This window comes from Emys orbicularis, chromosome 1 (genome assembly GCF_028017835.1).
Source record: "Emys orbicularis isolate rEmyOrb1 chromosome 1, rEmyOrb1.hap1, whole genome shotgun sequence".
Taxonomy (NCBI): Eukaryota; Metazoa; Chordata; order Testudines; family Emydidae; genus Emys; species Emys orbicularis.
Genome location: NC_088683.1, coordinates 68,910,224 through 68,933,630, shown reverse-complemented (window position 1 = coordinate 68,933,630; position 23,407 = coordinate 68,910,224). Strand labels below are relative to the sequence as shown.

General features: G+C 44.7%; 1 protein-coding gene across 2 annotated transcripts in view; it reads left to right on the top strand.

Annotated features, from left to right (window-relative positions):
* The first annotated feature begins 18,346 nt into the window (after positions 1–18,346).
* The window catches only part of CPM (carboxypeptidase M), a 62,886-nt gene continuing 57,825 nt past the window's right edge, over positions 18,347–23,407 (top strand). For both annotated transcript variants that reach the window (XM_065423519.1, XM_065423520.1), the window contains exons 1-2: positions 18,347–18,499; positions 18,760–18,916. In XM_065423519.1, coding sequence (XP_065279591.1) covers positions 18,347–18,499; positions 18,760–18,916 — 310 coding nt within the window. The remainder of the gene's footprint in view (positions 18,500–18,759; positions 18,917–23,407) is intronic.

Below are 23,407 nucleotides of genomic sequence, written 5' to 3'. Positions count from 1 at the left end.
TACCCAGTTAATGTTGACTATCCTCTCCAGTTACATACCCCCTTCACCCCCTTCCAACACACGTTTAAAAATAAAATCACTTCAATTTTGTTAATGAACACCGTTTTCTTTATTACTGTTTTCGCAGGAATGTTTTAAACCTGGGACGCAGACTGTGGTGGGGAGCGGGTGTAGTGTGGTGATGCAAATGACGCTTCTAAACTCCAGGAATGACAGGCTCCGCAGTGGTGGACTGGTTGTTTCAACGGAGCCTGCCACCCCTCCTGATCGGGACTGTGTGTGTGGGGGGGCTATGTGACTTTGTGGCAGGGGGAGGACGGTTACAGATCCCCTGCTGCGTGGCTCTGTGATCCAGGATAAGGACCGCTGCATAAGATCTGTAACTTCCCTCCCCCGCCACAAAGTCACAGAGCAACCCCCTCCCATAGAACATGAAAACCACCTCCCAGACTGACCAGGGTAACTACTGACTGCACTGTGTATGTGCCCTGCTGCTGAACCTGCCCCCGCCTCTGTACCCTGCTAAAGGTGACTGTCCTGTCCAATTACCAACCCCCTTCCCCCCCTTCAGACAGACTCTCCTCCAAAAGAACATGATGGAAACAGTAATTAACAGAAACGTATTTTTTATTAGCTACTACACATGAAACTGGGGGGTGAAACTTGGACGGGGGCTTGTGTGAGGCGGGAAGGAAAGGACTTGTCAAATTTTGGGGAATGAGAGCCTTCTAGTACTAGAGCAGTCTGCAGGGGTGGAGTGAGAGTTTTCACGGACTCTGCCGCCCCTCCTTCTTTGGACTTTGGGTGAGGGGGGTATGGGACTTGGTGGCGGGGGAGGGCGGTTACAGATAGACTGCAGCGGGGCTCTGTCCTCCTGCCTCCGGTCCTGCAGAACATCCACAAGGTGCCGGAGTGTGTCCGTTTGCTCCCTCATTAGTCCAAGCAGCGTTTGAGTCGCCTGCTGGTCTTCCTGCCGCCACCTCTCCTCCCGTTCCATGTGTGCTCGGTGCATTTGGGACAAGTTATCCCTCCACTGGGTCTGCTGTGCTGCCTGGGCTCGGGAGCAGCCCATAAGTTCCGAGAACATGTCCTCCCGTGTCCTCTTCTTCCTACGCCTAATCTGCGCTAGCCTCTGGGAGTGTGATGCCAGGCTAGGTTGTGAGACAGTCGCAGCTGTGGCTGTGGGAATGGGAAAAAGGGAGTGAATTCCTCAGAAAGATAAATGTAGTTGTGAACAAAGAACATAGTCTTTCTCTGTGAACAAGACCATGCACAGCACCTATCACATGAGCACTCAGGACAAGGTCGAATTTTTGGCCTTCGCATTCAGTGCCTGGGGTCTTGCACTGCAGATCTGAGAAGCGGGGCAGGACACCGGAATTTGTGTAGCAGGCCGACATGGTAAGCCGTAGACTTGTGGCTGCTTAAAACTTTAATAGTAGCACTGGCCTCCTTTCACATTGAAAGCAATGCCAGTCCCTGCTGCCAGCAATCCGGTAAGCATGAACTCTGCCCCTGTCCCACCCCCTCGCGGCTGTCCCAGGGAAAGATCCCTGTATGCTGCCCCTCTCCCGCCTCCACCGCGTGGCTGTAAACCGGCGGTTACAGTTCTGTAAAGGAACGGGCAAGCAGTCCCAATACTAACATTCCCCTACCTAATTCAAAGCAGGTCACCATGAGCGACATCACCCTGATGAGGATCTCAGACACTGATAAAGAAAGAATGCTTCGGGAAAGCCTGCAAAGACCAGGGCCGTATGCCGCCATGCTCTGCAGGGCAATGATCCCGGAGTACTTGATTGTCTCCTGGCACGGAAACGTTTCATACCACGGAGGACCCAATAAGGCCGCTCTCCCCAGGAACCTGATGCAAAGGCTTTCCAATTACCTCCAGGAGAGCTTCGTCGAGATGTCCCAGGAGGATTTCTGCTCTATCCCTGGACATATAGACCGCATTTTACTGTAGCTGCACTGGCAGGGACTAAACAGTAGAGCGGCTTGGGCAGAACAATCATGCGAAACCGGACATTGGTAGATTTTTTTTCAATAGTTGCACTGCCCAGGACTGAAACGTTAAGCGCCTAGGGCAAACTAATCATGAAAAACCCATTGTTGTTATTGTTAATATTCCTGTTCTGTTAAAAATAAATGTTTAGGTGTTTAAAACACTTACTGGCTGATCCTTCCCCTGATTCTGTGTCCGGGTTAACGGCTGGGGACGGTTAGTAGGGGATCTCTGTAAGGGTGATGAAGAGATCCTGGCTGTCGGGGAAATCAGCGTTGCAAGCGCTGTCGACTGCCTCGTCCTCCTCATCTCCTTCCTCATCTTCCCCGTCCGCTAACATGTCCGAGGAACCGGCCGTGGACAATATCCCATCCTCAGAGTCCACGGTCAGTGGTGGGGTAGTGGTGGCGGCCGCACCTAGGATGGAATGCAGTGCCTCGTAGAAACGGGATGTCTGGGGCTGGGATCCGGAGCGTCCGTTTGCCTCTTTGGTCTTCTGGTAGCCTTGTCTCAGCTCCTTGATTTTCACGCGGCACTGCGTTGCATCCCGGCTGTATCCTCTCTCTGCCATGGCTTTAGAGATCTTCTCGTAGATCTTTGCATTCCGTCTTTTGGAGCGCAGCTCGGAAAGCACGGACTCATCGCCCCACACAGCGATCAGATCCAAGACTTCCCGACCAGTCCATGCTGGGGCCCTCTTTCTGTTCTGAGATTGCACGGCCATCTCTGCTGGAGAGCTCTGCATCGTTGCCAGTGCTGCTGAGCTCGCCACGATGTCCAAACAGGAAATGAGATTCAAACTGCCCAGACAGGAAAAGGAATTCAAATTTTCCCGGGGCTTTTCCTGTGTGGCTGGTCAGAGCATCCGAGCTCGGACTGCTGTCCAGAGCGTCAACAGAGTGGTGCACTGTGGGATAGCTCCCGGAGCTATTAGCGTCAATTTCCATCCACACCTAGCCTAATTCGACATGGCCATGTTGAATTTAGCGCTACTCCCCTCGTTGGGGAGGAGTACAGAAGTCGAATTTAAGAGACCTCTATGTCGAACTAAATAGCTTCGTGGTGTGGACGGGTGCAGAGTTAATTCGATGTAACGGCGCTAAATTCGACATAAACTCCTAGTGTAGACCAGGCCACAGTCTCTGAGCTTGTCTACCAGATTGGGCCAGACACACGACTTAGATCTGGTTCATGAATTGCTCTCAATCTTAGGTGGGAGATAGATGTCTGAGTGCCTAGAGTAAGTCAGCAGTGCACATGCTCAGAATCAGAAACATAGGCATCTCAGGAACTTTTACTGCAGAAACATAGGCACCAAGTGACTTTAAACACCTACAGGGCTAAGCAGCAGCCAAGTGGGAGTTTTGTGGATTGTAATGGTGCCTAACAACTGATTTTAGGCACCTAGGTGCCCAAGTATCTTTGTGGATCCCATACTTACCCACCATAAAAATCATAGAAATGTAGGACAGGAAGGGACCTCGATAGGTCATCTAGTCCAGTCCCCTGCACTGAGACAAGACTAAGTATTATCTAGAACGTCCGTGCCAGGTGTTTGTCTAACCTGTTTTTAAAAGCCTCTAATGACAGAGATTCCACAACATCCCTAGGCAATATATTCCAGTGCTTACCTACCCTGACAGTTAGGAAGTTTTTCCTAGTGCCTAACCTAAATCTCCCTTGCTGCAATTTAAGCCCATCACTTGTTATCCATAACCACTGAGGACAGGACAAAAATTTATCACCCTCCTCTTTATAACAACCTATTATGTACTTGAAAACTGTTATGTCCCCCCTCAGTCTTCTCTTCTCCAGACGAAACAAACCCAATTTTTTCAATCTTTCCTCAGTGGTCATGTTTTCTAGACCTCTAATCATTTTTGTTGCTCTTCTCTGGACTTTCTCCAGTTTGTCCACCTCTTTCCTGAAATGTGGTGCCTGGAACTGGACACAATTGAGCCTTTATTAGTGTTGAGTAGAGTAGAAGAATTACTTCTCATGTCTTGCTTACAACACTCCTGCTAATACATCCTAGAATGTTGGTTTTTTTGCAACAGTATACATTGTGGACTCATATTTAATTTGTGATCCGCTATAATCCCCAAATCGTTTTCTGCAGAACTTCTTCCTAGGCAATCATTTCCCATTTTGTATTTGTGCAATTGATTATTCCTTCCTAAGTGTAATACTAGCATTTGTTCTTATTGAATTTCATCCTTTTTATTTCAGACCCTTTCTCCAGTTTGTCAGAGTCATTTTGAATTCTAATCCTGTCCTCGTAAACACTTACAACCCCTCCCAGGCTGGTATCATCCACAAACTTTGTAAGTGTACTCTCTATGCCATTATCCACATCATTTATGAAGATATTGACTAGAACTGGACCCAGAACAGATTCCTGCGGGACCCCACTAGATATGCCCTTCCAGCTTGATTGTAAACCATTGAGAACTACTCTCTGAGTACACTTTTCCAACCAGTTGGGCACCCACCTTATCATAGGTTTGCCTAGGCTATATTTCTCTAGATTGTCATGAGAAGGTCATGTGAGACAGTATCAAAAGCCTTACTTAAGTCAAGATTTATCACATTTACTGCTCCCCCTCCCCATCCACAAGTTTTTTTAACCTGTCAAAGAAGGATATTAGGTTGGCTTGATATAATTTGTTCTTGACAAATGCATGTTGACTATTACTTACAAACTAAGGCTAAGATTTTTTCACGGTTATTTTTAGTAACAGTCATGAACAGGTCATGGGCAATAAACAAAAATTCACGGAGCCCATGTCTTGTCCGTTACTTTACTACAAATAACCAGGGGCAGGGCTAGGTAGGAGGGAGTAATGGAGTCCCATGGCGGAGGAAGACTGACAGGACCAGCCCCCTGCCATGGTGGAGGGCACAGCCCCGACTCCAGTGGCTGCGGGGGGGGGGGGGCGCAGCCACGGGGGACACACAGCCCCTGCTCAAGAGTTGGCCCAGCTGCGGGACAAGGGTGCACGGCCCCCACTGCAGCCCCCGCCAAACCCCAGCCACGGTGGGGGGCAAGGGGGGGTGCACACGGCCCTGGGAAGCCGTAAAGGGGGGTTGAGAGGGTCTGGGCTCAGAGTGAGGCGCAAACCCAGACGGCATCCTGAGGTTTTGTAATGACTTCTGGAAGTTAAACAAGGTATCCCAATTCGATGCCTACCCAATACCACATATCGATGAGCTGGTGGATCAGTTCGGCAAGGCCCGATACTTGACCACCTTGGACTTGACAAAAGGCTACTGGCAGATCCCCCTGGCTGAGGACGCCAAGGAAAAAACCGCTTTCTCCACACCTGACGGCCTCTTCCAATATACTGTCCTCCTTTTCGGGCTCCATGGGGTCCCCATGACTTTCCAATGGTTGATGGACAGATTACTTCAACCCCATGCCAAGTATGCTGCCACCTATTTAGATGATGTAGTAATTCATAGCCCTGACTGGGAAACGCACCTGGGGAAAGTGGAAGCGGTACTAGATGCTCTTAGACATGTCGGCGTCACCGCTAACCCATCCAAACGTGCAATAGGGCTAGCCGAGGCCAGATACCTCGGGTATGTACTCGGAAGGGGCCTGGTGAAACCCCAATGGAACAAAGTGGAGGCAATACAGGAATGGCCCCAATTGAGCCACAAGAAGCAAGTCAGACTGTTCTTAGGGATAGTAGGGTAGTTACTCATCACTCACTTCACCACGAGGGCAGTGCCTCTGACGGACCTGATAAGATCTTGGGGCCCAGAGATCGTTAAGTGGACCGAGGCAGCGGAAAAAGCTTTCACAGACCTGAGGACAGCCTTTGCAGTCATCAAGTGCTCAAAGCCCCAGATTTCAAGACATCATTCATCCTACAAACAGACGCCTCGGAGGTAGGACTTTCACAGACGGTGGGGGATGAGAAGCGCCCGATCCTTTACCCCAGCCGGAAGCTACTTCCCAGGGAGCAACGGTATGCTGTAGTAGAAAAGGAATGCCTAGCGGTTAAATGGGCCATGGAGATTCTATGGTACTACCTACTTGGGCGGTGGTTCACCCTTGTGATGGACCACGCCCAACTCCAATGGATGCACACAAACAAGGAGAGGAATGCACAAGTGACTAGATGGTTCTGTCAGGGTTCCAGAAAGAGATAAAAAATTATTAGTTTTGTTTACTGAAACAAAAGAAACAGCTGTGACAGAACTTAAGCTTGATGGTCTGTGAAGTGAAGAAGACAGAAACAATTATGACACTGAGTACTTAGAGCCAGAGCACAAAAATCTGTCAGAGTTCCAGAAAGATATCACAAATTATTAGCTTTGTTTACTGAATGCCTAAAAAGAACATCAACGGTACAATGTCAGCGTTAAAGAATCCACACCCATCCAGCAGGGACTGAACAGGATCCTGGAAGAGCTGGTGACAGCACTGAACGAGAAGTTAGAGACAATGGAACAAAATGCAGTTGCGGAACCCTCAGAAAATGAGTCACCTAGCCTCACTGTTTTAATGCTCTAGGACAGTGTTTTATAATCCTGTGTGGAATTCCACAAACTAAATGCAGCGTCAGAGTTTGTTTTGTAAAGTTTCCACTTTTTTACATAGGTTTACATTTCCTGCAATGCCAGTGATGAAGACCAAATACTAAAATAGACCTGAAAGTAAGCTCATACTCTTAAGGGTGTGTGATCATAATATTTTCCAAAAGCTGCAATATAGAGGGTCTAGGCTTTTGCTGAGGAAACCACAGCTTGCAAAGTTATCTCCAGTCCAGTCAAACTAGTTTCACTAGTACTCTGAGTCTCCCCTATTTTATTTGCCATCTGTGGAAGAGTAAAGGCAGCCTCAGCAGAGGCCCAGCTGAGATTTCCTTCCTCCATATCACAAGGCCCTGACCAAAGGTACTTGCCTGATGGCTAGTGAGTCTTTGTGTTCTCAGTCATCTTTCCCTCTTTCTTTTAGGGCCACAATACCCTAAAGAAAACCCAATCAGGCAAAATAAATTACACCTCTACCCCGGTATAACGCGACCCAATATAACATGAATTCTGATATAACGTGGTAAAGCAGCGCTCCGGGGGGACGGGGCTGTGCACTCCTGTGGATCAAAACAAGTTTGACATAATGCGGTTTCACCTATAACGCGGTAAGATTTTTTGGCTCCCGAGGACAGCGTTATATCGAGGTAGAGGTGTATAATGATGTGCAGCTGGGAATAGAAAGCCATGGAAAATTAAAAAGTGACAAACTTCCTTGGAAAAAAAAGGCAAGAAAGTGCACTTGGTCAGAGAAAATTTGTTCAGGAGCAGCGGACTGACCGTGCACTGAGATTCCCCTTTTCTCTCAAATTTTTCCAATGGCCTGAAACATCTTCCCTTAAAGATATATCTAGTCTTATTAGATGCTACCTGTCATTTGCACTAAGGTAAGATATGAATTTAATCAATAGAAAAGATAACCATCAAACTCCAGTGGTTGATCCAGAAGCTCATTATTTTATTTAACACTTTCTATTTATGTTAACCTCTCTTTCATGCATCAACAAACCCAGCTAATAAAACAACTTGGTAATCTTTTCCTGCAATTCTGTACATCATAAATCAAACTATTACACCTCAAAAAATTCCATATGTGACTCAACCCTCTAATTCCAACCCACAAAAACATTTCTTCTGGTCCATGTAGCTGAAAAAGAAATAAAAGCTGATTATAGGTAGGTAACTACTTAAGGCACGGCAAAACTCCCAAAATTATTCAAGGGACCAAGAGTATACTTATAAGGGTGAAGTGCTAGGACTTAAGTGCAATACAAGAAAGTCACAAAATAATATTACTGACCATTTCTATGAGTACTAGAAAAAAAATATATGTGTGTGTGTGTGTCTCTCTCTCTCTCTCTCTATATATATATCTTCCTACTGTATTTTCCACTGCATGCATCCGATGAAGTGGGTTTTAGCCCATGAAAGCTTATGCTCAAATAAATTTGTTAGTCTCTAAGGGGCCACAAGTACTCCTCGTTCTTTTTACTGAAACAGACTGACACGGCTACCACTCAGAAAAAAAACTGTATTGTAAAATTTAAACCAAAAATATTGAAAAGTGATTTTTCTCAACAATTCTACTTTGAAATACAGGCACCACTTTTAGCATTCAATAATGCTGCTAGCTAACAAAGAGGAGGCACAATCAAACTAAGAGGTGAGGATCTCAAGGTTTGTTTGTTTGTTTGTTTGTTTGAAATACCGAAAGAGTTTAAACAGTCATCACAGCTGGAGACCAGCACAAACAAGAGAGACTATAGTTATGAATGTTTCAGCATATGTACTAATTTGATTAACAGAATTCAAATATAAAATACTGTGCAATTCCATCACTGCAGCCAACATACTATATTAAAGACATTTGGAGAACAACTAGAACACATTTCTGTGAATTCCAGTATCTAAATACAAAATAATACACCAATCCACTGCAGAGAACAGCATAAACCAATTCCAGAATAAAATTTAAGTGAAGCATTGCCATTATCCAAATTCTCTACTGTATGCAGTTTTTGCTGCATGCAGGGATTGCTGGATGACAGGTTTGTCAGAATCAGGCCAACTCAACGCTAGCCCTGACTGCTCTAAACCAGTGGTTTTCAAACTTTTTTCTGGCAACCCAGTTGAAGAAAATTGTTGATGCCCGTGACCCAACGGAGCTGGGGATGAGGGATTTGAGGTGTGGGAGGGGCTCAGTGCTGGGGCAGAGGCTTGGGGTGAGGGCTGTGGGATGGGACCGGGAATGAGGGGTTCAGGGTGTGGGAGGGAGCTCTGAGCTGGGGCAGGGGGTTGGGGTGCGGGATGGGGTCAGGGCTCTGGGCTGGGGGTGCAGGCTCTGGGGTGGGGCCGGGAATGAGGGGTTTGGGGTGCAGGAGGGGGCTCCAGGTTTGGGGGGGCTCAGGGCTGGGGCAGGGGATTGGGGCACGGGGTTACCTCGGGTGGCTCCCAATCAGCAGTGCAGCGGGGGTGCTAAGGCAGGCTTCCTGCCTGTCCTGGCACTGCGGACAGCCCTGCGCCCTGGAAGCGGCCAACAGCAGGTCTGGCTCCTAGGCAGAGACGCGCAAGCGGCTCCGCACGGCTCTCGCCCGCAGGCACCGCCCCCCCAGTTCCTAGCCAATGGGAGTGCAAAGCCAGTTCTTGGGGCAGGGGTAGCATGTGGAGCCCTATGGCCCCCCGACCTAGGAGCCGGACCTGCTGCTGGCCACTTCCAGGGCGCAGCGCGGTGTTGGAACAGGTAGGGACTAGCCTGCCTTAGCTGGGCAGCACCACTGACGGGACTTTTAACAGCCTGGTCAGCAGTGCTGACCAGAGCCACCACGACCAGTGCCTTACATTCCACGACCCAGTACTGGGTCGCGACCCACAGTTTGAAAACCACTGCTCTAAACTGTGCCAGTTGGTAAAGGACCTTGAGGCCATCCACTAGCTGGGGATTACTAGAGAATAACAGTGATCTGACCACATCCCCTTCTGCCCCTGGCATGTTCCCTATGCTGGGATGTGGGAAGAGGGTGTCATAAAAGTCAGCTATGCTGGTCCTACACCAACTGAGAACTCCCTCATGCCAGGGAAATCTCAGCTGGTGAGTTTTGGTTAGTTGCAGGCATTCTTATGCTCCCTGAATGCATCAGAGAATCTAGCTTGTTATTCCTTCTTTTATTCTTTTGTGCTGCTTTGTGAACACTTGGCCATACCGAGAAAATGGCTCTCGCTACGTCATTGCTATTCTTAGATTCCAAGGTTACAAGAGACCATTGTGATAATCTAGTCCAGGGGTGGCCAACCTGTGCCTGAGAAGGAGCCAGAATTTGCCAATGTACATTGCCAAAGAGCCACAGTATTATGTGAGCAGCCCACATCTGCTCCCCTGCCCCGCCTGCCAGCCATTCCGCCCATCAGTGCCTCCCCTCCCTCCCTGTGCCTCACGCAGGATGCAGGAGTCTCTGGGGGGGTGAGGAGACAAGCGAGGGTGTGGCAGGCTCGGGGAAGCCGGCGGGAAGGGACAGGGACTTGGGGGAAGGAGTGAAGTGGGGGCAAGGCCTGTGGCAGAGGCAGGGGTTGAACAGTGAGCATTGGAAAGTTGGCACCTGTAGCTCCAGCCCTGGAGTCGGTGTCTATGAAAGGAGCCACATATTAACCTCTGAAGAGCCACCTGCAGCTCTGGAGCCACAGGCTGGCCACCCCTGATCTAGTCTGACCTCCTTTATAACACCTGTCATAGAACTTTCCAGAGCATATCTTTTAAAAAACATCCAATCTTGATTTTAAAATGGTCCATGAGTCCACCATAATCCTTGGTAAATTGTTCCAATGTTTAATTACCCTCACTATCAAAAATGTACACCTTATTTCCATGCTGAATTTGTCTAGCTTTAACTTCCAGCCATTGGAATGCGTTATTTTGTCTTTGTCTTCTAGATTGAAGGGTACATTATTAAATCTTTGTTCCCCATGTAGATACTTACAGACTGTAATCAAGCCACCACATTGAACTTTTTGAGTCTATCTACTGAGCTTAACAAAGAGAAGTCTATCACTATAAGGCAGGTTTTCTAATCCTTTAATCATTCTTGTGGCTCTTCTCTGAACCCTCTCCACTTTTATCAACATTCTTCTTGGATTCTGGGCACCAGAACTAGACACAGTATTCCAGCAGTGGTCACACCAGTGTCAAATACAGAGGTAAAATAACCTCTCTATTCCAACTTGAGATTCCCCTGTTTGTGCATCCCAAGACTGCATTAGTTCTTTTGGCTATAGCATCACACTCAGAGGTCATGTTTAACTGATTATCCACCACGACCCCCAAATCTTTTTCAGAGTCACTGCTTCCCAGGATAGGGTCCCCATCCTAAAAGTGTGGCCTACATTTTTTGTTCTTAGATGTTTACATTTAGCCATATTAAAACATATATTGTTTGCTTGCACCCAGTATACTAAACAATCCAGATCACTTTAATCAGTGACCTGTCCTCTTCATTATTTAGCAATCCCCATATTTATGTGTCAGCTGCAAACTGTACCAGTGATTATTTCTTCCAGGTCATTGATAAAAATGCTAAATAGCATAGGGCCAAGAACCAATCCCTGCAGGACCCAACTGGAAACACGCCCATTCAATGACGATTACCCATTCACAATTACATTTTGAGACCTATCAGTTAGTCAGTTTTTAATCCATTTAACATGTGCCATGTTAATTTTATATTGTTCTAGTTCTTTAACTGAGATGTCATGTGGTACCAAGTCAAACACCTTATAGAAGTCTCTAATGTCAACACTATTACCTTTATCAACCAAACTTGTAATCTCACCAAAAAAAAATATTAAGCTAGTTTGACAGGATCTATTTTCCATAAACCGATGTTGATTTGCATTAATTACATTACCCTTCTTTAATACTTTATTAATCAAGTCCTGTATCAGCCACTCCATTATCTTGCCCAGAATTGATGTCAGGCTGACAGGGTTATAGTTACCTGGGTCATCCTGTTTTCCCTTTCTAAAAAAATGGCACTACATTAGCTTTCTTCCAGTCTTCTGAGACTGCTTAAGTGCTTCAAGACTTATTGAAAAAAAATCAATATTAATGGTCCTGTGAGCTCCTCAGCCAGCTCTTTTAAAACTCTTGGATTAAAGTTATCTGGACCTGCTGGTTTTAAAATGTTTAACTTTAATAGCTTCTGTTTAACATCCTCCGGAGATATGAGTGGAATGGAAAGAGTGTTATCATCACCATTTAATTAGACTATATCATCTGTTTTTTCCCAAATACAGAACAGAAATGTATATTGAACACTTCTGCCTTTTCTGAATCATTACTGATAACTCTGCCATTTCCATCTAATAATGGACCAATACCATTGTCAGCATTCTTTTTGTTCCTAGTCTATTTTTAAAAATCCTTCTTATTGTCCTTAACTCTGCTGGCCATAGATTCCTCCTTGTTTCCCTTTGATTCATTTATAATTTATAGCTGAATTTGCGTATCTTAAATCGACCTTCCCTCCCCCGTAGTGAGGACGTAGCCTAAGATTGCAAGATAGAGGAAATTTTCAAATTCAAGGTGAGCTTTGTAAGTGGCTCTTCATTTGCTGCAGTGAAAGCATAATCATCCAATAAGTCATAGGCTATGTCTTCACTTGCAGTGCTGCAGCTGCACTGTTGTAGCGCTTTAGTCTAGATACTCACTTACAGTGACGAGAGGGGTTCTCCCCTGGCTGTAGTTAATCCACCTCCCTGAAAGGCAGAAAGGTTGACGGAAAAATGCTTTGAATTCAGTGGCAGTTTGGCATACACCAAGACTGCAGAGTTACATAGCATTAAGGAAAACAAAGGGAGAAGAGTGTTATGGAAATACTGATCATGATATTTAGAAAAGCCATGTGATTAGTGCCGCTATATTAATGTGATCCATATAACTGCCATTCTTCAGAAAAATTAAGGATTTTGATTAGAGTTCTTTTAAACTCACTATTCCCTTCGTTCTGTGTGTGTATATATATATATATATATATATATATAGTGATAGGGTCGGGCCAGATGGCTACAGGAGAGTGATCCTATTGGGAGCCAGAAAGTGACCGCCCGCCCACTGCTAAAGGACCTCCCCCCAGCCTAAGGGGGGGATCCACAGGACCCGGAAGCTTATTGTTGCTGGGCAGATTAAGCACTCCACATGCAGAAGCTTCTGGAATTGGGTGTGGTAGTTTTGGGTCTGCTCCAATAGGTTCCCTGTTGCTGGAGTCAGACTCCATGAGGGCAAGCAGTCAGGGCAGCTGCAGGCCATGTGCCCTGTGTGAGCTGGGAGAAGCTGAGCCCAGGTGCAGAAAGCAGGCTGTTGTCCCTAACTCTGAAGCATTTTGCAGCAGGCTATTGATACTGTTAACCCTCTAGCAGGGAAGCATGGGCAATGCTAATATAGCAAGGGGAAATTGGGAGGGAAAACTAACTTCTATTTTAATTGTATGCTTTGAATGTTTTGATTTTAGCTAAACTGTTCTAGTTAAATTGTCTCAACTAGTCTGATTCACCAACTTTTCTTTAAATGTAGTAATGGAGAAAGAGTCATTTATATTTTGCTATTCTTAGTTTTGTATTTTCTTGTAACAGGGTTTTCTTTAAATCTATACACTTAACAGAGTGGTTGGTTAATCAGTTAGCTGACTGGCTAGCAGTGATTTCAGCAGAGGAAGAGTCTGCATGGATTCCAACTGAAGATTCTTACAAGCAAGTGGACGGAAGATGTTGTTTTAGACTCAGCAGACTGTATAGATTTGGTGATCAAAGACTCTAACTGAGACTTAGATGAACTAAACCTAAGCTTTTGGGAACTTTCAGTTTCTTCTCACTGTATTTCTGTGGGGACTGGACTGTTTAGATTTTAATTTGTTTTCTTTATGTATAACTGAAGGTAATGTCTGCGGATTATAAAATAGCCATGTCATGCTGTAAAAATTAGATTATTTGTTTATCATAAAATTTTATAAAGTTATTTAATTAAATTCATTTGTTTAGTTCCTTTTGGGACTTGAATGTGGGGAGGTTGACCCTGTGCAATCCTTGCTGAAAATCCTTAGAGACTGAACTCTGGGTCTCCACCTACTTTCTATGGGAGTTTTTTTGTTTTTGTTTTTAAGGCACTGGAGAGGGGAACTGATGTGAACTCTAGCCCACACAAAGGTTACAACTGCATGACATCAGATGTGATTTTATTTGTTCCAATCAAGTTAAGTAATTACACCTGTGTTATTTCACCGTGCTGTTTGCATCCTCCTGCTCTACTTCAGTCATGTATTTTGATTTTTTTTTATGACTGTCAATAGAACTATAACCTACTATGAGCTAGATTCATTACAGGGTGAAGAAATCTGCCTTCCTCCCTCCCTCACTTGAATAGTGCAATTAGGATAATCTTTCAAGCAGCCCTGAAACTAGAAACTTCGCTGTCTTACATCTTCATTTTTTAAATTTAAATGTTTGATAAACTAAATTGCACAATACAAATACTTGCTTAAAATAGTTTTAAACGATTTTTTATAAGATTTGACAGCTTTTTATTTAATCAAAGCAGAGAATTTTCTTCTAATAGAAATGTAGGAATTGCCATTCTAGATCAGACCAATGGTCCATTTAATCCAGTATCAGGTCTCTGACAGTGACCAGTACAAGATACTTCAGAAGAAGGTGCAAAACAGAATCTGGCAAGAACAGGGCAGTGGGCAATTACAAAAGATAGGTTTATGCTACTGCCATTTTACTTTCATTGGAAGGTGTCACAAGATAGAGGCCTTTAAAAAAAATTGGCATATCCCAATTTCTGAAGCATGTTTTAAAAGAAATCTTGTTGCCAGCCTAATTTTTTCTTGGCAGGTTCTTTGACTTTCCTATGTCAGGCTCTTTCAACCTCAGACTTTAACAATCATTATAAAAGGTGTTGAAAATATTGAGGAAATAGATCTTAAGGCTGACATCTCTCTAAATCAAGCAAATTACACTTGGTCCAAAACAGGAGAAGTATTTAATTCTGAAGAAATAATTCAATCCTTTTCAATTTTATAGCCAGAGTTGGTAGCACTGCGTATAGTTGAAGTTGCCTGATACTTTCCACTATAAGATCCCATTTTCACTTGCTCATAGCTTTGCCAAACTTTAAGTGCTTGGGCTGAAAGTTTCCATGCTGGGTGTCTGCCATAGGCTGTTTTTTGTTCAGTTTAGTTTAGTTTTGTTTGTTTTGAATTTTCAGCTAAAATGGGCCAGCTGTTTCCAAGAATGAAAATGGGGGAAACGGAAAATACACCATTTTGCCCACGTTAACAAATATTATTACAACTGCCATGTTGAGAAGCTCTAGCACCTCAATGCTTTTGGAGCAGGGACTTGAAATTTGGCTGGACATTGGGGTGATGGAGAGAGAAAAGAAATCACACTGGTGCCTTGGGAAAATTCAGTCAAATTTGGGTAAATGAGGAGTTTTTGAAAAGTCTCAGTTCACAAATGTTCAGTAGAGATCTGTTGGAGTTGGGCTGCCAAATTCTTTGAGGATTTTTCTGTATGCACTGAACATGCACCATCCCAGGAATGCAGAGGTTGAGCAGGACTTTCCCTGTAATTGCTCCTTCCAGCTCCTGAGGGCTACAGTGGCCCCAGGCACAGGAAGTGAGAGCAGGGAGACTGTCTTTCCTGTGCTGTGCATATTCCCTCTGCTGACACCAGCCTGGAGAGATGGAGGGTTGGATTTTCATTGTTGCCAATTTTTGCAATTTTATTGTAAATCTTTCAATATTTGCTATTTTTCTTAAAGTCCCAGCTCCTGGAGAGATGTGATTGGGTGAGAATCTCAGTTTTCATTTTTTTATTTAAAAAAATAGTACATTTCTAGTCCTCATGGTTGTGGCAAAAAGCCTGAAATGAAAATATGATTCAAATGCACCCAAAGGCTCAGAAACCATATGAGAAATAAAAACATTAAACAAATCTTATGATTTTAAAGCTACTATTGTGATTTTGGGGGTCAGACTTACGATTTTTGAACACTTGGTTGGAAATGCTGTTACTCCTACAGAAAAATATGTATATTTTACAGGGCTATATTGATCACTGTTAAAATACAATGGGCCTTAAAATGTGACTTACATTTGTCTAATAAAGCAGTTAGAGCGTGCATTTGTTGTGCTTTTAAAAGTTGCACACTAAAACTCACACTGACTTCAGTGGATGGAATGAAGGATCGGACCCTTAATTGTAGAATATTTGTAAAGCATTTTAAAGATGAAGTCATAAGCATCAAGTATTCTTCTTCTTGTAATAACCCAGTTATTTGCATGACTATGTTCGGTTCATTCTGCCGATTAAAAATTGTCAGTAAAACTTTATATTACTAACTAAAGTAAATTGTAGTCCCTGCAATTAAAATTTAGGAGATTTCAGAATATAATACTTATATAGAACTTTTCATCGGTAGTGCTCAAAGGCCCAGATCCTCTAAGGTATTTAGGCATCTAATTCCCACTGAAATCAAGGGGCACAGGGCAAATGTTATCCCCATTTTATAGATGGAGAAACAGGACAACTGAGAGATGAAGAGATATGCCAAAGGTCAGTGGCAGTCAGGGACAAAACCCAGGATTCTTGCTGACGTGATGTATGAATTAATTTTAAAAAGGGCTAAATTTTTAGCCAAAAATTACAAACATAAGGATATACATAAGGAATATGCATTCCAGTCCCTGTGCTTTATTTACTATTAACAATAATAAATAATAAACTGAACCCCCAGAGTGTCCCTGGCTACCTTTGCCTTTCCAGTAATCTCAGATGAACCAGATCCTCTGGGAAGCAACAGTGGTAAATTGCAACTTGAGCTGGACAGAGGTAACAAAGGCAGCTTGACTTTACAAGGCGAGGCAGCCCTGTTTCTATATTTGATTCTGTTTGGATGGCCCCTGTGCCTTCAAAAATCTGATTGCAAGATTGAAGGGATGAGGGAAGGCAAGAGAGGGGAAAGCTAATTCATTAGATTTTTAGTTTAATTCTGAAGCAGCTTTTTTTAAGGTGTTTCAGAAGCACAATATGAGAGTTAGGTACACTATAAACTTTTTATTGCTACTTGTTAGGGAGGTTTTTCCAAACAATAGCTTGCAGCACACTGACTTTGACTTTTATAGCACAGCATCATGCCCCCGTGCAAGCATGTACAGTAGCTGATAATTGAATTTTGTGTGCATACACACTGGCCAATCCTTTGTCCACACCCAGATATTGTGTATGTGTTCCTTTATGATTGGGATTAGTGATGATGAGCACAATTCACTTTTTGGGGGTGGGGGTGGGGTGGAAGGCTCTGCCAGGCTATGGGGAGCGTGAGTGCATCTCCCAGTAAACAAGAGTATTTTAAAGTCTTCCTATGGGAATGCCTGTTCCATGTCATTGCAGAGTTGGGGTTGGGATACAGCAAATACTCTGTTCTCTCCTCGCTCCCTCACTTGTGTCTTTACATTGTAAATGCATCAGGCAGGACCCTGACCTATAGCTGTACAATGCCCTGGACATTTACAGAACTAATGATTACCACCAAAATTAGTCTTCAGGTAAGGATTTGTCCATACCAAGTTGCAGGTTTTAAACATCAATTATTTTTACTGTAGCTCTGTTTGTGGATGTATGGGTTTTTGTTTTTTTAACAATGAGAATGGTGTTTACTTTTCATACTTACATAACTCAAATCGCTGAAAAGAATTTGCTCAAATTTAAACAAACAACAAAGCACATTTAGGCAGACCTCAAGCATGGACATGGACAAGTTCAACCCCAAAAGGTAAATGTTATGAGCATGCAAGAACGGGCTTAAATGAAAAATAGCCTGCCATTTTATCTTTAGCAGGCACATACACACATGTTTAATGGGACTACTGGTAGTGTATAAAGTTAAAGGTTTAAGTCTTTGCAGGACTGGGGGCTAATATTGTATTTCAGATACCTGTATGGTGATCATCTGTAAACTGTTAAAACTTAAACAAGTAACTTTTTTAAAGGGCTTCTTATGGGGGAGGGAAGCGAAAGGGGAAGAGGAGAACCTGACATCACACAAATGTTGACTCAAGGACATTTTAAAATGCATGCAGTAATATATAAGACATGTCTATCTACACCAGCTAGCAGGTGTTCGCTTTTATTTTCTCCTCATAGATGTAGCTTGTAATAAAACTTTGTGTGTACACACATACACATTCTATTTTAAAGTTTCATGGTTTATATTCACCCCCTCAACATTTACATTTTTCCATTAAAAATCCTCTTTATTCTTTTTTGTTGTTTAACTAAATCCTTGCCTATTTTTAAGTATATTAAACACCTGTGTCACAGAGGAAGGTGTATTATCCACCTTCTGCAGCTGGAGAAACTGAGGCAGCAGCCACCCCCGACTGCCCCTCTACCTCGTGTGTCTCTCACCAGCCCCCTTCCCGCCCCACCCCATGTGACTGGGGAGTAGCTTTTCCTTTTGAGAAGAGGGATTTGGTGGGGATCACTGGCGTGAAAAGGCTCAGCCATGGGCTTGTCAGAACGTTGCAATCAGCGGGATGTTTCCAGCCCCTGAGCTTCCCATTACCCTGCTCAGCATTTCAGGCTGGTGGCCATGGCAGGGACCCTTTCTGCTGAAGGCTCCGCTGCCCCTTCCAACCAACCTTTCCTAGAGCAGATGAGACCGTCCACGCCGCCCGGCTGCCTCCCGCAGCGCCTCGAGCCCCAGGAGAGGGGGAGACAGACCCGAGCCCTTCTCACCCCCGCCCTCCCATGGGCGGGCCTCGGGGACCTGACTGGACGGCTCCTGCGTCAGTCAGCGGGCAGGGCACGGCCCCTGGGGGGGTTACACCGCCTGCGCCCGGGCTGCAGCGCTTGTGCCGGGAGATGCGGGCGCCGCCGTTGCTCCGAGCCGGAGCCATGCGGGTAGGAGCGCGCTCCGGGATGCTGCTGCCGGTAACAGGGGGGTGGGGACGCCTCTCTCAGCCCGGGCGGGGCAACACCTGCACTGCACCCCTTCCCCGGCTTTGCCTGGCCCCGGCGGGCTAACGGACACCGGCCGGCTTCAGCCCGGCGTCTAGAGCGAGGGGCGGTGGGACAAGGAGGCGCTGAGCCCCTGGAGCCCGCGGGCCGTGGCGAGCGGGGCTCCGTCCCCCGTGTCACACGGCGTCTCTGTTTGCTTCCAGGAGGCGGGCAGCCTGTGCCTGGCGCTCCTGCTCCCGGTGGTGGCCGGGCTGGAGTTCAGCTATCACCACAGCGAGCAGCTGGAGACCTTCCTGAAGGAGGTGCACCAGCAGCATCCCTCCATCACCGCCCTGCGCAGCATCGGGCGGTCCGTGGCAGGTAGGCTGCTGCTGGGCAAGCTCCGGGGCAGTTTGAGAGCTTGGGGGGGGGGGGGGGGGTCTGTCTGTTATAAAGCATTTGAAGAGCAACCAAAATAAAAAGTCAGACAGTGTAAAGATGTTTATCCGTATGTTAATTCATTAACCTATGACGAATGGCTAGTGGGGAAACCCACGTCTGATCTAACTGCACCTCCTTGACTTATGACTTCTAGCCAAACACTAAATAATTCTCAACTCAGTATTTTGTGCCCGGGAGCAGATGCTTTGATATTTGACATACTCAGATAGTTGATTGCAATACAAGTAAAGGGCTTGGCGACTACTCTATTTCTGTAGTTCCTAGCATCTGTCTACTTAAATCTGCCCCTTCAGGGAATTGTGTGTGTGTTTAAATTTAAATTGTTACTACAGCTTGAGAGACGCAAAATTCCTCAATGCAGCATTTAGTACAGTGTATATTAAACCACGATGTAACTTTTCCTTTGAAATATTGCTCTGAAGTTAGACAGTGCCTGGGCTACAACTTCAAAAATAGAGCTGATTCCAATACACCTCTACCCCGATATAACGCTGTCCTCGGGAGCCAAAAAATCTTACCGTGTTATAGGTGAAACCGCATTATGTCAAACTTGCTTTGATCCGCCGGAGTGCACAGCCCCGCCCCCCCAGCACTGCTTTACCTGAATTCGTGTTATATTGGGTCGTGTTATACCGGGGTAAAGGTGTATTTTTAAAATGGGTGTAAGATGTCCAACTTACTAGAAGTCCAAGCCAGTCAGAGCTACAACAATGATATTGTAATGTGTATTTTCTAATTTATGGATAACTTTAAAAGATATATATTCTTCCTGGATTCACTCACTAGTCTAACAAATACAAGACTGACTGTAAAAAATACTTAGGTGCTGAAATCAAGACTATTGTGTCCCTCATGTAACACCGACTCTCAAACTCCATGGGAAAATATAGCCAGTTACAGCTTGAGGCTTCTGCCTTTATGTAGATAGATTAGCTTGATTTATCTTTTAGATTTCAGCACTGTCTAAGGGCAGGTCCACACTGGGGCAGGGGATCGATCTAGGAAACGCAACTTCAGCTACGAGAATAGCGTAGCCGAAGTCGACGTTTCCTAGATCGAACTAAATTTACTTACTTCGGGTCCACGCGGCGCAGGCAGGCTTCCCCGTCGACAGCGCTTCCTCCTCTCGGCGAGCAGGAGTTCCGCAGTCGACGGGGGAGCGCTTCTGGGATCGATCTATCACGTCCAGATGAGACGCGATAAATCGATCCCAGAAGATCGATCTCTACCCGCCGAATCAGGCGGGTAGTGTGGACCAGCCCTAAGATACACATAGCTGTGCCTGGGGGTTTTTATTTAAAGAAATTTAAAATCTCAGTTTAATAAGGACATTACTGCGCACGTACATTTATGCATGTCTTGTCAAGTGTTCTGAAAAGAAATTTATGTACAGTACTTTTCATTTGATCAAGGAACAATGAAATTATTCTAAGAAATACGGTATAAAGTTAGAGATGAGGAATTACATTCTTGAGAAACATCTGTTCACATAATCCTGATGAATCTGTTTTTGCTTAAGCAAGAGCAATTGTAGCAATGATCAAATCTATGATTGTGTTCTAGATAAAGTTGCATCATTATAGGCAGATTAGCATGAAGAATTATAGTAGCTAGAGTTGCTCTTTCATGTATGGTTAAAAATAAAGGTAAATGTGTGACTTCATATTTTCTGAATGCAACAGTACTTGTCTGGAAGAGAATTTGATTTTTAAAGTCCAGTCTCTTCTGTTTTGGCTAGATATCAATCATCATTGGTATTAACTGTGAAAGCAGCTGCCAGACCACTCACTCTTGATTTAAGGAAATAACTGATCAGCAAGTAATGTTAATGCACTTTTAATATTTTTATCTTGAGGGATCTTAACTGTTAAATATAGAGCCAAATCCTGCCTTCATTGCCATCCCGGGACTGCACAGGCTTCTGTGTGGCGAAACTAAAGTTGAATTTGGACCCTCTCACAAGACTAAACTTTTCTAACTTAAGTGCTTAAAATATGGCCCCTAAATAAATATTTAGGCACCTGAAAAATCAGACCTCTTCATTTAGAAGAACTGAGCACCCACAACTCCCATTGACTTAAAACCCTAAACTGGAAATGCACTTATCCTTTGTCAGTGAGCAAAGATTACCAAGGATTTTGGCATCCCTTTTCCCCGCTCTGCTTAAGCACATGGGAGAGATGGGAGCCAAAAGTGTTGTCTCAGGAGCGCCCCCCTGCTAAACTTCCATCATGCAAAGTGAAAAGAGAAGCACTTTGCTCCCTGCCCTTCCTAAGCACTTTAAGCAGAGCAGTGAAAGGAGTAGATAGGCACTGAACAATGTATCAATACCACATAAAGCAGGGTGGGGCAGCCAAATGAAGATGATAGGGAACCCCGCAGGAGAAGACAGCAGTATTGCATTTTTCATCCACCACAAGTATTTGGAGGAGTGGGGGGAAGTGGTATCTGAGGTTTGGGTGGAGAGAGAGCAACAAGGTCCTTTAATTCTCAGCAGCCAGCAGAGGATCTCATCCCACTTCCAGTAACAACAGTTAGAGACCTTCCCACATGACCACTAGCAGAGATAACTGGCTTCCAGAATGCGACAGCAGCAGCAGTGTGTTGCATCACAGCGGGGCTGAGGGATGGGGTGCTGGGGCTCCTGCTGACCAGGAGTGAGCGGACCGGGAGTGAAGCCAGTGCTACCTGACCAGGCCATGGTGGGGACGCTGGCGTGGCCCGAGCTGCTGGACAGGAAGCGGTGTGGTGAGTGAGTGCTCGACAGCCCCAATTCCGGCCTGCCGCCCAGGCCCAGCCACTGGCTGCTGTCCCTGAGCACACTGCACCCCTCAGGCTGCCCGAGCCGGACATCGTGGGCCAGGTGCTGCTGGTGAGCAGAGCCCTGCGCGGTTGTATCCACATCCAATACACTATCTGCAAAAATGGTCTGCGGATATGAAGTGGATATCCATGGATTTGCAGGACTCTACTAATAGTTCTATCTAATCTTGTAGCTACAATGGTGTATAATAAGACCTTATACCAATCTAGTAAAAAATAGGAAAACGAGTTGAGGTAATGGGAGGAGGAGGAAAAGGGAATAATTTTCATGCTGTTTTTCAGATCCTGGGCTAGATAAATTTAACAACTTTTGAAGGTGCACAGACCGCATCAGTCACTGTTAATTCTACCCTCTTCTGTGCAAAATCTACCCTGGTTTACACTTCCTTCAGAGCAGTTTAAGTCAGTAGGTTTACATGAGGTTTAAGTTAGGGGAGAATTTGGTCTTTATGATATGATTTTTAGATCCACATGTGGCATTTTGCATTATTTTAGACATGATGTTTGAACATGTAACTTTATTATTATTACTCTATTTTAATGAATACATGCATAGGGACAGAGTGAGGACCTTATTTTCAGAATGCTGAGCTTCTGAAAATCAGGCCTTAAGATTTACACAGACATCTTTCTGACTGTAAAGTGACAGCTTCCTAATTTTAATTGCTCTGTGGGCCAAATTCTTTCTGCACTTACAGTACCATTAATAATGGGAACTGGTATAACTCAAGGGAGAATTTAACCCATTATCTTTGGTGTCTGTTTACTTTGAATAAAACAAATTCTTCTGCCACACTTAGCTCACTTTTCCAAAGTTATGTAGTGCTAGGTTCTATTCTGCCTCCTGGATCAACAAATTTTATCAGCTAAATTCTGATTGCAGAATTTTTTTACTGGCGATGAGAAAGAACAGAGTTTGTTATTTTAAATCCCAGGATGATTTTGCAGTGCTTGCAGTTGGAAAAATTCTGTCTGACAAATTATATGGCAGTCATCAATAATAAATGCATAACTTCATCATTTCATTTTTAGGATAATATTTTCTACTAACTGCAACTTATTTATTGAATAGTTACACAATTTATTTCTAGAAACCCAGCACTTACTGTTGCACTGAATTAATGTTCTTATATGATCCTTAGATAAGAACATAGAACATAAGAAAGGCCATACTGGGTCAGACCAAAGGTCCGTCTAGCCCAGTATCCTGTCTTCTGACAGTGGCCAATGCCAGGTGCCCCAGAGGAAATGAACAGAACAGGTAATCATCAAGTGATCCATCCCCTGTTGCCCATTCCCAGCTTCTGGCAAACAGAGGCTAGGGACACCATCCCTGCCCATCCTGGCTAATAGCCATTGATGGACTTATCCTCCCTGAATTTATCTAGGTCTTTTTTGAACCCTGTTATAGTCTTGGCCTTCTCAACATCCTCTGGCAAGGAGTTCCACAGGTTGACTGTGTGTTGTGTGAAAAAATACTTCCTTTTGTTTGTTTTAAACCTGCTGCCTATTAATTTCATTTGGTGGCCCCTAGTTCTTGTGTTATGATAAGGAGTAAATGACACTTCCTTATTTACTTTCTCCACA